The sequence below is a fragment of the Nanorana parkeri genome, unplaced genomic scaffold, assembly GCF_000935625.1.
Source record: "Nanorana parkeri isolate BGI_ZX_2015 unplaced genomic scaffold, ASM93562v1 scaffold989, whole genome shotgun sequence".
Lineage (NCBI taxonomy): Eukaryota > Metazoa > Chordata > Amphibia > Anura > Dicroglossidae > Nanorana > Nanorana parkeri.
Genome location: NW_017307257.1, coordinates 72,739 through 88,929, shown reverse-complemented (window position 1 = coordinate 88,929; position 16,191 = coordinate 72,739). Strand labels below are relative to the sequence as shown.

The 16,191-nt window shown below is 43.6% G+C and overlaps 1 protein-coding gene across 1 annotated transcript in view; it reads right to left on the bottom strand.

The window, feature by feature from the left end:
- Positions 1 to 15,072, bottom strand: part of LOC108795646 (5-hydroxytryptamine receptor 7) — a 56,573-nt gene extending 41,501 nt beyond the window's left edge. The window contains exons 1-2 of the mRNA XM_018566935.1: positions 14,848 to 15,072; positions 12,684 to 13,249 (exon numbers count right to left, since the gene is read on the bottom strand). Of these exons, the coding sequence (XP_018422437.1) occupies positions 12,684 to 13,192 (509 nt within the window). The 5' untranslated portion in view covers positions 13,193 to 13,249; positions 14,848 to 15,072. The remainder of the gene's footprint in view (positions 1 to 12,683; positions 13,250 to 14,847) is intronic.
- Between the last annotated feature and the right edge of the window lie 1,119 nt (positions 15,073 to 16,191).

Here is a 16,191-nt window from a genome sequence, read left to right as displayed (position 1 = left end):
GGGCATTAGCAGGGGCACCACGGCAGGTTCTCTACTAAGCCCCTGCTAATGCTCCCCGAAGCTTCTGCATTGACAGGAGACATTACGACAGGGGACACTATTGGATATTATGTGGGCTTGGAATACATAATGACCATCGGTGTCCCCTGTCATAAAGTTCCCTGTCAGTGCAGAAGCTGGGGGAGGGGTGCATTAGCATAGGCTCTGCTGCAGGTAAAAAAATTGCAGCGGAGCCCCCTGCTAATGCCCCCTCCCATACCCTCCCCAGCTTCTGCACTGACAGAGGACAATATGACAGGGGACACTAATGGACATTATGTATTCTGAGCCCAGTCTGTGTAATAACATTAATTGTGTATTTAATTAACATACATTATGACAGGGGACAGTGATGGATATACATGATGGATATTATGTGGGCTTGGAATACATAATATCCATCAGTGTCCCCTGTCCTGCCACAGTGCACATCTCCCTATCTGCCTGCCTACCTGGCTCCTGATATTAATGCGCCGGCCCGAAAGTGAGGAAATAGTCCCCTCTCTCCCCGGGCCATACCACTTTATCGGAGAGCCTGGGGGAGGCCGGGAGAGAGGGGACAGTTTGACATTATGAGGTTCCACAGGCTGAACCACAAATTCCCCCTCTAGTTCTCTCTAATGCAGATGGGCCGGTCTATGCAGACATGACGCCGCGACCCACTGCAGAGGGTGTCGCGACCCACGAGTTGAGAACCACTGGTTTAGACCTTATCTGGTACAGTGCTGTGTATTTTGTGGACATTCAACTGTTTTTAGCACGGAAACCAGATACTGCTTATGTTGTCCAAGAATTGGCAAAAGGTCTGGCGAGCAATCTCGTATGTCTATAGGTAGACTTCACTCTTTCCATCTCCTTCTCCATTCTTCCCTGAAATCTCCATCTGTCTACATTTTCTCTTTCCCTTCCTCGGTTCCTTCACCACCTCTCTCTATCTCCCTCCCCTTTCTCTCTCTTCCTTACCTTTCTTTCCTTCTCCTCCTCTCACTATATGCCTCTCTCTGTCTCTCCCTTACCTTTCTCTCTTTCCTCTCTCTGTTTCCTTCCCCTTTCTCTCCCTCTTCCTTTCCCCTCGCTCTATTTCCCTTCTGTTTCTCACAGTCTGTCTCTATCTCCCTCCCCTATTTCTCCTTCTCCCCCTCTCTCTTTCTCCCTATTTTCTTCTTCTCCCATCTGCACCCCTCTCTCTGCCTTATTTGTGTTCCCTCTGCACTCCCTCTCTTTTCTTACCCTTGGCTATCTTCCTCCTTTTCCTTCATTATCCACTTCTGTCTATTTATCTCTTGTCCCTTTCTCTCCTTTGATTTCTTTATCTCTGCCACACTCTATCTTAATCCTGCTCTATCTACCTTTATCTGTCATGCTGCCCTTTTTCTTTCCCTCTTCTTTTTTCTCCACTCCTTTCTCTCCACCTGATTTATCTATCTATCTATCTATCTATCTATCTATCTATCTATCTATCTATCTATCTATCTATCTATCTATCTGTCTGTCTGTCTGTCTATCTATCTATCTATCTATCTCCATCTTCTTTACCTTTTCTATCCTCATACTTCTTACTGTACTATACTGTACTACTATTTATCTCCATTCACTTTCTCTCTTTCTTTCCACCTAGCCCTGTCTTCCTGCCCTTTCTCTGTCTTTCTCTTTGTCTCCCTCCAATTTTCTATTTTGCCCTCTCTTATTGCCATACCTTCTTTTTCTTCCCTTTCTCTTTCCCTCTCTCTCTCTCTCTCTCGCTTTCTTTCCATGCCATTTCTCTTTTTCTTCCTTCTCTCGCTCTCACTAATTTTCTGTCCTTCTCTCCCACCCACTCTATCTTTGTCCTTACATCCTCACTCTTGCTGCTGTCTCCCATCCTCTATTTACCTCTCTCTTCCACCTTCTCTGTCTCTCCCTCTTCCCTCTCTCAGCTCTCTCTTCCACCTTCTCTGTCTCAACTCTTTTCCCTCTCTTATCTCTCTCCATCTCCTCTTTCTTGACTCTCTCTTCATCCTTCCTCTCTCCTGTCTCTCTCTTCCACTCTGTGTCTCTCCATCCCACCTCTCTCTCTCGTCTCTCTCAATCCTCCCCTCTTTCTCTCTCTCTCGTCTCTCTCAATCCTCCCTTCTCTCTTTCTTCTCAGTCTCTCTCCATCCTCCGCCCTTTCTCTAGTCTCTCTCTTTTTTTCTTCTCTCCCTCTTTCTCTCTCTCCATCCTCCTTCTCTCTTCATGCCCCCCTTCTCTGTCCCTTTCCACTTCCCCTCTCTCCATTTGCCTCTATCCATCCTCTTGTCTCTCTTTTACACCCTATCTGTTGCTCTATTCCCCATCTATCTCAGTCTCTCTTTTACACCCTTTATTTCTCTCTCTCCATCCTCCCCTCTCTTTTGTCTCTCTTTTACGCCTTCTGTCTCTTTCTTTCCCCGTCTCTCTCTGTCTCTCTTTTACACCCTCTTTGTCTCCCTCCATCGCCTTTCTATCTTGTCTCTCTTTTCCATCCTCTTTGTCTCTCTCCATTCTCCTCTCTCTTTAATCTCTCCTTTACACAATCTTTGTCTCTCTCCATCCTCTCCTCTCTATTGTCTCTGTTTCACACCTCCCCGGTATCTCGTCTCTCTCTTCCACCCTCTCTATCTCTTTCCATCCCCACTTACTCTTGTCTCTCTCCCTCTCCCCTAATTCTTATCTCTCTCTTTATCTCATCTTCCTAAACACTGTGTTGTAGAAGCATTGCTTTATCATCTCTCACCAGAAATGCACAAAATCTCTAAATCAGCAGTCTCCAGAGATCAATCTGACACCACAGGCAAACTTTAAATAGCAAAAACAGTGCAGCACCTGCCGAGACAAACGTAGTATGAATGACAGGAGAACCCGCATCTGCCTGTCTGATCCGATCAGCTTTTATAAATAACTGATGAGCAATTAATAAACAGTCAATGCTTATGTTTCATAAGATGGAATGCCAGGGTTTGATGAACAGTGAAGTACAGCTGATTAAAGTAAACCTCAGACCTTTGGGAATACAAGTCCAAGCCTGGATCCCTCCATTTGTGGCAATTTACTAATAAACCTACCGAACCGGACGTGTTCATATGTTACATACTGTATGTGAGCATTTCAGGATATTAAGTAGATAAATAACAAGCTCATCCCACACACAGGGGATTTAATGATCAATGCAAAGTCGACACATGTTAAAAAGTAACATATGGGCATGAAGCTAAGAGGGCAGCACCCTCGCCGGTCCTATACTCCACTCCCACCAGGAACTCCATCTGCATGATCTTTCTGTATTTTTTGCAAAGCTATCCCATGATAGTGCTCTGGTTTACCCCAAAACTCCAAAAATACACCAATGGATTAATTATATCCACAACTACTTTATCCTTAAAGTGACACTAAACTCAGGAGTTAAATATTAAAAATACATTCACGTACCCTAACTAGTCACAAAAATGTATCTTATTTGTTTATCACTCAGCTGTAGATCCTCAAATCATCTCTGAATTGGTGCCGGAACTGTCCTTCCTTCTGGAGGGGGGGGGCTACCTATGTTCCCCATGGTCCCTGTGTGTTGTAAAGTAGACACCCCTCCAAGCTCTCTCCCGTGATGGACTACAATCTCAGGTTTAGTTGAATAATTTGTATTGAGATTGTAGTCCATCACGGGACAGAGCTTGGAGCGGTGACTACTTTACATGATACACAGGGACCATGAGGAACAAAAGTAGCCCCCCTCCAGAAGAAAGGACAGTGTCAGCACAAACTCATAGATGGTTTGAGGATCTACAGCCGAGTAATACACAAATAAGAGCCAGTATTGTTAATAGTTAAGGTACTTGAATGCATTTTTAAGGGTTAATTTCCTGAGTTTAGTGTCACTTTCACTTTCCATGATGAGAAGAGGGATACCATTTAGTCACCCCACTCTCATTCATTGTTCGTAACGCAGTGATTTTGTATTACAAAAAAAAAGGCAAACGCTCAATAATTCATGGGTAGCAGACACAGTTGTATGCATATATACCTACAATGGTCAACACCAACAAAAATAAAAACACAGGATACTAGCATTTTTTTCGTTTTCCTAGTGCAGGATCCAAAAGGCAGCCTCTGCCAGGCACCGCTGGTATCCCCATAAAGGCTGCTGTGTCTGCGATGGCTATGCAGCTCAGAGCTGGTGCACTTAGGGGACAGGTAGTGGCGTGCTGAGTATCTGCCACCACCGCAGCTCCTGTTCACTCTTCCCTGGCACTAGCAGCACCACTGACTGACAGCACATGTATCCCCCCCCCTGGGAACACGTTGCTGCAATGGTAGAAATGGTCAGCAGTGGGGGATAGAGAACATATCTCACAGTGCTGGAGAAGGACACATAATATGGAGAGGGGACACACGTGCAAGGTAAGTGTGCCATAATGTGTGGGTATAGTCTCTGTCAGTCTAGCCTCTGTCAGTCACGGCCTGTCTACATACACTCTCTCAAATCGGATGCACATCAATGCTCTGGATCGAGCTTCCAGAACAGAACATGGCAGAACATACCTGTGCAATAACCATTGGCATGGCCCCTTGTAGTTTCCACCAGGGGCACATGTGACAGGGTGACTACCATGGCCGGATTTCCCACAAGGCACAGCCTAGGGGCAGCAGGGAGTAGAGGGGCAGCAGGGGTGTGGAATTCCTATCTCCCGACGACGCTCAGGACATGCAGTTCCGGACGCGCGTGGGTGGTTGTTTTCTACATTTAGCCCTACTTTGGGCCAGCAGAGCTAAATGTACAGCGGGGAAGCCACCACTTGTTTTGTATGCAGCCTGCAGGTCTGCCATTTTCCATTGGGGGGGAGGTTGGCGGGTTTGGTGGCGCATTGAGGAACCTGGCCTTGGAGCAGCAGAGAGAGTAAATCTGGCCCTGGTGACAACGCAAAAGCACAGTTGAGAGATGTGTACAGAACATTGTCACCGTATAGCAGCCTCAAAATCAATTGCCAGGTATGACTTTAATAAAACCTGCATATTTAAAACTGATGATAAGCAAATTTAATAAACAAATGTTGTCTAAATACAGTCATGTGTATTCTTACTTGGAAGTTGGTGAGCTTTGTGCAGATCTGTGCAGTAATTCAGTGTGAATTAATAAAGACAGGTCACTGCTGCTCTCTCTCCTTGTGCAGGGTGACTGGTCTTGTCGCCGCCCCCTCCTGTAGTCTCCAGTAGTGGGTGGAGCCTGCTGGATCCCTCCCACAGCTCTGCTCTCTGAACAGGCTATGTACAGCACAGTAATGCACTGCTAGTTTTACAAGGTAATATATGGATTTGCAAAGGCATCTGGTGAGTGGATTTATATTCTTTGTGACTATTGAGGAAAACAATATATTTAAAGGAAAGTTTCTGTTCCTGAAGCCCAGCTTCAAATATATTTGAAATTACATTAACATTTTAAAGATGATAGATTCTAGTGATTGGGTTTAGAGCTACATGAAAGACAAACTCGACCTTGGGTGCTTGGTGGAAAACTGCGTTGCTCTGTAATTTTCTCCCCTTCCCCTCCACACTGTCTATATCTGATCAGGAGCGGACCTACCGCCGGTGTAATCAATGCGGTTGCACTGGGGCCCAAGCCTGGGGGGCCCAGTATGTGATCCAGCACAGTCCCAGCACAGAGATGGTTGGGCCCGCCGGGCGCCGGATACCATTGGATCAGTATCTGGCGGCCGGCGGGTCCCCCCATCTCTGCGGCGGAAGTGTCGGATCATCCATGTGGCATACGGGGGGCCCACTATCTATAGTACAGCCAGGTCTGTAAGTCTTAGCACTGAATGTTCAGTGCTTACAGTGGATGACACTAGAGTTTTTTTCCGAAAGGGGTATCAACCATGGGACAGATATCAATATTTATTTATTTTTTTATTTATTTATTAATCTATTTTAGAAAACAAGAAAATATATATTTTCATATCATGCAGATGGGAGGTTTAAAATATATACTGCTGCAGACTGGAGTTCTACTATACAGTACACCGACATACCTTGGATCTTGGCTGGAGAAATTGGCATTAAGCTTACATTACCGGCATTATACTAGCTGGGCTCAGTTCTCCAGCATTCATTGATTGCAGCCTTACTCCGGCCAGGCAGAGCAGGGGCCAAAATAGCTGCTGGAGGGAAATTTCTGTTCTCTTCTGCCTCCAATGGATCAGGAATTGTGGATCTAGGCAGAAATTCTGATTGTCTATACAACATCACTTGTGCCATAAGCTGCACACCTGGAAGAGTGGAGGGAAGCAAATGCTGTACTGGGTGACAGTCCTAGGAACAGCTGACTGGTGGGGTCCCATGTATTTTGGGTCTCTCTCTAGTCCTCCCTTTATATAACACTCTGTATGCAAGTAACTAAGAATAGCACATAGCTGCCGTGTGACCCTCCAGTGCTGTGTCACCATAACTGCCCCTAGCAGGGCAGTGTGAATGAGCTGCTAGTACATGTGATGGGAGTCCTCTGGCGGAGCCAGAGAGTCTGTGAAAAGTCACTTTGCTTGCCTAAGGAAGGAACCGGATAGGGTTCAGAAACGTTGCCATACACTGTGATCATGTCAATAAAGAAGACTCAATGCAAGGAATTTTGGAGTGCCAGTGGTTTTTACTTGTTTTCCTGTGAAAAGCATGACACACACATAGGGACAAAAGATCCTATGTAAGGCATGACGCACACTGAGGGACAATGGATTCTATGGAAGGCGTGACGCACACTGAGGGATAAGGGATCCTATGGAAGGCATGACGCACACTGAGGGATAAGGGATCCTATGGATGCAGGGCGCACACCTAAGGACAAGGGATCCTATGGAAGGCATGACATACACCTAGGAACAAGGGATCCGATGGTAGGCATGACGCATACCTAGGGACAAGGGATCCTGTACAAGGCATGACGTACACCTAGGGACAAGGGATTATATGTAAGGCATGACACACACTGGGACAAGGGATTCTATAGAAGGCATGATATACACTGAGGGACAAGGGATTCTATGGAAGGCATGACATACACCTAGGAACAAGAGATCCTATGGAAGGCATGAGGCACACTGAGGTACAAGGGATTCTATGGAAGGTATGACACACACTTAGGCACAAGGGATCCTATGGAAGGCGTGACACATACTGAGGAACAAGGGATCCTATGGAAGGCATGACACACACTGAGGAACAAGGGATCCTATGGAAGGCATGACATACACCTAGAAACAAAGGATCCTATGGAAGGCATGACGCTTGTGACCTAGCAACAAAGGAGCGTTTGGATGCCATGACAAAGGGGCATTTTTTTTCCTTACATTGATGCTGGGCTATTTCTTCCTTATCCAGTGTTAGCCCCATCTCTCGCAGCACGAATAAACTCTTCACTTGGCTGCAGTGTGCCACAACCATTGGCACTAAATGTAACTGCTTTGGATATGTCAACTCTAAATAATATTGGGTGATAAATAGATTTCAAAATTATATCAACAAATTTATTTTTATTGCCCATTATGTCTTTCCTGTACTGTAGAAGTTTATCAACAACAATCATAAGCAAAGTAACATGCCTAAAGTGTATTCTGCCATTGCTGATCTCTCCTTTTGAGAAAACAACTTGCTTGGCTGTCTTGCTTATGCTTTGGCTTGATGCTTTTTGGACCACTGACCAGGAACAAGGATAGATATATAAATTCTGACTCTTATTTGACACTTGTTAACAGCATGCTTGTTCCGGGTGTGTGACTTTAAAGCAGAGGTGGCCAACCTTGGCACTCCAGCTGTTAATGACCTACAAGACCCACAAGGCATTGCAAGACAGCCACGGCCATGATTCCCAGAGGCAGATGCATGGTGGGAATATTAGCTTCACCACAGCTGGAGTGCTGAGGTTGCCTGATCTAAAGTACTGAAATCCAGTGATGGCATTCCTTGTTTTTCTCTAATAACAGGTGTACCCAACCATTCTCTTTGCCACCAGGCTGCCTAGGAATTACCCGGTGCTTCCTGCTATGAAGGAACATGTGACACTCCTCCTGCCTACCCACAATGCAGTGCTCTGTGCCTGGGTACCAGAACCAGAGTTGGCCATGCCCTAGTCAATTGGCAGCATGGAGACAGATTGGAGCGCAAAGGAGAGCACAAGGAAGTACAGAATTTACATCACACCAACTTGCACATTCAACCCATTACTGACCAGTATAAACAAAGCACTGAATCACGTAAAAGCTGCATTTTAGACATTTCAGCAATACAATTTATTACTACGTCATGCCCTATTTTTTGAGTAATTTTGAGACACTATTTTGTATAAGTCATTTGTTTGAAGTAATGGACAGCATGAAGGTAGATAGAAAAAAATTTCCCTACAAGGCTCATCATTACTGACTTCGTGCACATTCAGATTCAAAAGTAATAGGGCCTTTCACCCCATGCACATGCAGAAATTAGCATTTTTAACATGCATACTTTATGTGTGCTTTTAGCATGCAATAATGTACATTCATGGTCAAAAAGGGAATGATAATGAGGTCTTCCATGCATTATAATGGCTTGTTTTTGTAAGTAGCAGGGAACAGGGAATAGATGTTTCTTATTTATGGACCACAGCCATTTGTCACTTAAGCTGAGCTGAAGACTGTGCTAGATCCTGGTGGTGTGTGATGGATCTATAAGACCATCGTGCTTGACAAGCATAAATTAATTGTCTGTGGATGTCCTACTTGTGGGACAGCAGATCCAAAGTGCTAATGCTTTTCAATGTTGAGGGTTTAAAAATTATTTTAGCATGTGTCTTGGTCTAAACTATTTGCATTAGTGGACCACAAAGAGAGGTAGTGACTCTTAAAACATTGTAGAATGAATGTCATGTGTCTAGATCTATACTGCTGGCCATTATTTGTAGATCCCAAACAGAGGTGGTTCTTCTTAAAACATAGAAGAATGGCTCTTATTTAACAGAACCCTAATCTAGGGATCTGAAAATAAGAAAGATTGTGTTGCCAAGGTATTAGAGGTGCATCTGACTGCTTATCCCACTCGTTTTATACCATTAGGTATTCATCTGAGTAGCTGGAATTCATGACCATGTGGGTTAAACATGCTAAAATCTTACTATTTAAGGAAAACCCATCTATTCACCTATTGCCCACCAATCATTCCAGATGTCTCTTTTTGGAGCAATGTAGACATGTGCGATTCATTTCGTTCCAAATCAAAATTCGGACGAATATTCCGAAATTCGGACACATCCGAATTTACGAATCCCAATGCATCCGAATGTGTCTGAATCCAAATTTCCATTCCGTCCGAATTTCATTCAAAAACTAAACTGAATCGGACATGTGACTTTTCTGGCCAATCAGATGCGTTTTTCGGTTTAATGCATCCAAATGGGTCTGAGTACAAATTTTTGTTACGGCAACATGGGAGCCATACACAGTATATATATATATAATACTAAAGCTGAATCCCCTAGACCCGAATGGCATTCGGGATCTGAATTTCTGAATTGCATTCGGGAGCTCCGGAATGCCATTCGGGTCTGGGAGCCTCAGCTTTAGTAATATATGTATTTAGCTCCCAGACCCGAATGGCATTCCGGAGCTCCCGAATGCAATTCAGAAATTCAGATCCCGAATGCCATTCGGGTCTGGGAGCCTCAGCTTTAGTAATATATGTATTTAGCTCCCAGACCCGAATGGCATTCCGGAGCTCCCGAATGCAATTCAGAAATTCAGATCCCGAATGCCATTCGGGTCTAGGGGATTCAGCTTTAGTATTAATATCTGTATATAGTTTTCTGTGGTATTCACAACAAATATTCGTAAACTCATCTGAAACTAACGAAAATTTGGATTTCGGCCGAATCCAAAACCTGAATCGAATTGAATTTCGGATCCGAATCCCGAATTCGGAAATAACAAAATATATCCTAACCAAACCAAATTTCTCAGCAGCTTACATGTCTAATGCAGTGCTAGTTCCAGACATCTGACTAGACCCCAGACTTTGGCCACCTTCACCGTAGCCTGTTTAGGCCCCAGGTGTTGTCTTTTATTTGGGTTCCAACAACCTAGTTTGACTGATTTTCTGGTTGTGCTTTTGCCTGACTCTAAATGTTGGCTTATCTAGTTTACTGGTGGGCAAAAATGACCAACTGGCCATTTCATGGCAATGTAGCTTCCAGAGGGCCAAAAAAAAGGTGCACTGCATGTGGGATCCAATGCTGGTCTTATTGCTGGACATGCTGAAAAATGAATATAGTTATGAATTAAAAAGGGATTATAAAGGATGAATTGCAAACAATTAAGTATTCTATGAGCTGAACAAGATGACCTCTGTTCTCTAAAAATAACACCAACCAGTCCAATATACATTATTTGTACTGACCTTGGGGTTATATAACCCTTTGACCCCTGGCCCAGTTCTCCCCTGCTGGTGCCACTGGTGGCTCTAACTTACAGTATGTCTCATTACATTTCAGGAGATCTTTTTCCATATCTGGGGTTTCCAATCTTTCCAAGACATACAACGTTCATGGTGCACATTGTCCTTTGTACCTCATCCCTATCAGAGTTTATAAAATATAATTTTTATTAACTTTGTATTAAAACCATTATTCCTAGTTTTCTATAATTGTTATTTAATCTTTTGCACCCAAAACATTGTATCAGGAGATGCCAGTTACCGTTACAAATTATTATTAATTTGTCTCTCCATGTTCCTTTCTGATCTCCATTCCCTTCATTCCCTTCATTCTACCCTTCAGTCTTTCTTTTCTCTTTTTCTCTATTTTCCTATTTTTTTCTATCCGATCCAGGCTATCGTCCTCTAAAATTTAATGTTCCTTGATACTTAAATACATTTTTGCTAAGAAAGTTGTGTTTCTTTTTATTTGAATTGATAAATAGTAAATATATTTCCCGGTCCCTTCTTATTCTTGTTTGCATTTATTTCTGTTCTTATTATACTGATCCTTTATAACATTTATAATTAATATCTTCCTATTTTTCTATATCAATTTTATTCATGATCTTTTTTAAAAATAAAGAAAACTTTTTTATGTCCCTATTTTCCAAAACTTATGTCTCAGTCTCATCCTCTGGTTCTAGTAGTTAGGAGCATTTCCGACTCTTGAGATTATTAATCTGGCCCATGAAACCTGGAGGAGCCTAAACATTGATAGGCACATAAAGAAGGCCGATGCTAAAGACTAAAGTGTACTGTTGGCTAGGAATTCTACCTGACCTGTACCTGATTCATACCTGATTCTTACCTAAGAGCAGGGCTGTCCCTATAATGCGGCAGCCGGAGGCTTTTGTCTCAGGTGGCATCTCTTTGGGTCACATGGGGGGAGTGGCTTGGCACAATGTTTGTGCCGCCCCATTTCTGGCAAGAGGCTCTCAGGTTGCTAAGAGCTGGGTGGGGAGATGTGTAAGGACCATACACATTTCCCCGCCCAGCTCTTAGCAACCTGGGATGCTATGGCCGGCGTCCTGCCCAGTTCCTGCCAACCAGTTACATAGGGCCAGAGCTGGAGCCAGAGCTGGGCTGGGAGATAATGCAGAAGCCACGTTCCCCTCCCGCCAAAGTAGTAAAATGGCTAGGAACGCCCCTGCCCAAGAGTTATAATCTGTAAACACTAAGTGCAACAAATATGGTTCCGATAGTATTCACAATCCAAGACGTGCCATTTTTGTAGCATTCTGTTAGAAACCAACCTTTTCTTAGGTCCCAGACACACATTAAAGCCCAAGTGAACAGCTTTCAACAGTTTTGAACAGCTAAATACATTATAGGTGCATAAGTTATTTTAAGTCTTACGATGGACCTTTACCCCCTTTCTCTAAAAATCACATCAGAATAAAGCTCTGCATGCCGATAGGAAATCATTTTATATTCATTAGTTAAACACTTATATTTTGCGTTTACTTACATTTACTGTTTTTTCATTTCCTGGTTGAGTGAGGCACTGGTGATGTAGCCCTGGCCTCACAGATGCATCCTGGGAAGGCTATATCACCAGTGTCCTCCTGGGAACTCTCATCTGTAAACTGCAAAATCTCATGAGATTATTTTCCCAACCTCAGATGATGTCACATGTTACAGGAGACAGATCCAGAAATCCAGTAAATAAAGGAAGATGGAATAATCTGCTCGTAGTGAAAAGGGCCACCATGAGATGAATGGGGAAGAAAATAAAAACAAGGTATGCAAAGAATAAAAAGCCGGCAATTATCTAGAAGTATCTGCTTGTAGATTGTCATTGCTAAACATTTCTAAAGGAGCCTTTGCTGACATTTTTAAAATAACCTACCTGCTGTGTGGAAGCAGAGGTCTCTCTGCAGAGGTTTAACACGCCCCCTAAGAACTGTAAAAATCTGAGCACCTTTTGATTTGATGCACCTGGAAATTATTTAGCTAATGTAAACTGAAACTATAATCGGGCTTTAGGCTTAGACACCAAGTCATAAAAAGCTATGAGGTCCTCTTGGGTTCCCACTGACCTACCATTTCACCACTATCATAGACTAATAGCTTTTCCCATATATTTAAAACAATGCCACCCTCACACCATACACGTCCCTTAAAAACACCAGCCAATCATATGATTCCAAGGATGCCCCATCTCTTACCTGTCTACACTGATGACGCACAAGGTCATAATTGATGCTGTACAGCACATGACGTCCATGGCTATAAAAACATTGCAGAACACTTTCCCAAAGAGCCATTTTCCACCGACCAGGTCAGTGATGATGACAAAGGGCATCACCGCGATGGCCACCGACAGGTCTGCTGCTGCCAAGGACACCACCAAGTAATTGGAAGGTTGCCGTAGCTTCTTCACAATGCACACTGAGATAATGACCAGACCATTGCCAGCAATGGTGAACACAGTGATGATTGACAGGACCACGCCAATGACGATCTTTTCGATGTCCCCATAGAGCAAAATGTCCTCTCCGCAATTGGTGGCGTTGGTTTGATTTGTGAGAGTGACCAAGTCTTGTTCAGTAGAAGATAAGGGTCTGTCAGTCATGAATGCAGGTGGGAGAAGGTGTTGAGGGGGACAGGGTGACTCTGCACTGTGTGAAGAGTGATGGACGGATGACAACTGAGTTGGCTGGACCTGTATCAACATCCCCTCTTCCTGAGGTCCTCACAGATTCCAAGCTAGCCAAGATGTTCCGTTGCTCTCCTGAAGAAGACAAGAGTATTGTTCTGAGTACTGACACTCAAACCAAATCTACTAGGTGCATTGAGAAGAGCTGGAGGAGCTCACACATATGTCCATCATTAATATTTCATGGACATTATCATTAATTACCTGTCCTCCACACTATTGACATTGCCTTATTTCCCTTCTAGGAGCATTCAAACAAACATGCCTTAATGAGATTTACTTCTCCCTTAGGTGCTTTCTTCAGACTTTCAAGCACATTTTCTTGCTCCCATTTGTCATCACAAGCAATATTCAAAATCTCTGTGCACCAGAACACAGCTCCCTAGACTATATACAACAGTTAAGGCAGGTTCAGCAGGTCTTAAACAGGGTTTCCTGCCTGATGAAAAATTAAAGGGCAATCTGGAAAATAGTGCAAATCAGCAAACAGCAAGCAAAGCCAGCAGCATGTTCGCCTGGACTTGATTTGAACAGAACGGGGTAGGACTATGGATTAGGTTCTTATCATGACTTCTTATGAAGTCACTGGGCATAGTTGCCAACTGTCTCGGAATTCCCGCAATCTGGAACAATCTCACCTTTTTAAAGATTTGCCCCAGAATTCTTTTATGGTCCATTGTTTTAGCAATGTTACATACTCTTTCTCTGTATGATAAAATTCATCCTCAAGTTCCATTCAAGTTCTAAAAGCTTTTAAGCCAAGATAAGCATATCAATGCATATGGGTGCTACTACCCAAAGATAATAAAATTCCCATAATTAGACATTTGCCCCATGCAAATTTCTGCTCCTTTAAATGTTTCTGGTATTAAACATTAATAAACTTCAGAAAAAAGCTAATTTTTAAATGTCGCATCCCATTCCTGCTCTCTATTCAATATGTCTTGAATTTCTAAGTTAATGTTTCTAAAGAGAAGGCATTCAACATGGGGAGGGGGGGCATTTCTCCCCTCGGATGTAAAAGCTTACATTTTGAGATTTGCCCCATGCAAATTTCTGCTCCTTCAAATGTTTCTGGTATTAAACATTAATGAGCTTCAGGAAAAAGCTAATTTTTAAATGTCGCATCCCATTCCTGCTCTCTATTCAATATGTGTTGAATTTCTAAGTTAATGTTTCTAAAGGGGAGGCATTTAACATGTCCAAATATTTTAGGATTTAATTGAGTTATAAAAATAATTAAAATTTTGCGCGTTGTGACACTTATATAGTATTATAGTAAGCTAAAGGAGAAAGGATGGAGCTTAATCGGCTATGGGTTCCTGAAATCATGTTTGCAGCTATACGGTAAAGTGATCTTTGCTATTCCAAGCCAGAAATGAGACGTATATAATGCATCAGATAGATGCCCCTTAGAAGTTTATTTTAAAATATTGGCAACTACATCACGGCTGCAAAAACCCAAGAAAAACTGCAGGGCTACAGCAGCTCAGGGGTTAATCTGCGCGTTAACTGCTTGTGATGCTCCCCCCCCCTCCCCTTCGCCCAGAAACAAGAGCCAAGCTTGCATGTTTATGTAACTTAATGTATATATGTTACGTAAGGGAGCAGCCAAGCATGGCAAATGGACGGATAACCTACATTTGTCAGCCTACACGTTCATGCTATGTTACCTCTGCTGATCAGCGTTGAGTCTTGGCTGCACTTTAGAAGTCCAGGGCACAAAGTCATCTTCCTGGCATTTGCTGCTTCTGAATGAAATCCACAGGCATCACATGAGATGTCACAGGTCTCGAGTGTTGGGCGAGAGTCTTGTAGTAGTCACAATGTCAGGTGGTGCCATGGAAAAAAATGACCAATGCGAAAGCGCCTCTTATCTTCACAGCTGGGCAGAAAACGTAAGAACCCTGCGGGTGGCCGCAGTCTGAGTTGCCATGGACAACCGTGCCAAGCTGGTGGACCTCCAGTATTCAAGATCTGGTGGTAGCCGTTGACATTGGTGCCAGGTGGGACATCTAAAATTACAGATATGAAGTCGCCTGGTTACAGATGGAGGCTGCTGTGCTGTGGAAAGTTGTCCCGGAGCAAAATTGGTCTCCAAGATTCGGATGTACCCACAGGTGTCAGGGAGATTTGTGCCAGTCGTGGCAAGTCTTCTGTAGTCAATTGTCAAATTGGTAAAATTGGTCTCAAAGGTTTGGATGTACCCACAGGTGTCAGGGAGATTTGTGCCAGTCCTGGCAAGTCTTCTGTAGTCCTGTCTGGGGATTGATCTTACCTAACCTGGTTGTAAAAGCAGACCTAAGTGCCACATGAAATTGCTAGTGAAAGTCTTCTCCGTAGGATCTTTGGGTATCAAGTGTCCAAGGTGCCATTGAGACCTAACCCAGGTCTAGGACGTCTGCTAAATGTAGAATGGCCAAAGAGAGTCTCCTATATTAATATCCAGAATCTTGCTCCAACTAGAGACTTAGGTGCCACAGAGAGCTATGCCAGTCCAAAGGGATCTTTTATAGTCACAGCAAGGTAAAGATTTAAGGTGATCTGGTTGTAGGCACAGGCTCAGGTGCCAGGGGTAGTGTGTCTTCTTCAGTCACAGCAGAAATTGCTACAGTCTCTTCAGTGATAGCTCGTCCCTGGCAGTCTAAGGAACTTCTCATATAACCATCTTCTTCACCCACAGCAGAGACTGTTTCCTTATCCAGCAGCCAGCGTGCAATGCTGCTCTAGGTATCTGCCCACTCCAGCCAGTGAGCCCAGCCTCAGCTCTCTCCTCCTGTCACTCACTTCCTCGCTGTATGTCACAGTTGGAAGCTTAATATGTGTAAAGTGCAGCTCGTGCTTCGCTCTGAGCTGGATTAATGACAAAGTTACTGTCTCCCAGCAAGGGGCAGCCACAGCTCGAGGAAGTTAATATAGATTGAAAGCATCTCCTATCAGTGGATTCTGCTTGTTTAATCTTTGCACTTCTTAAGCAGGCAAAACTAGGAATCATGGGGACCCAGAGCAAAATATTG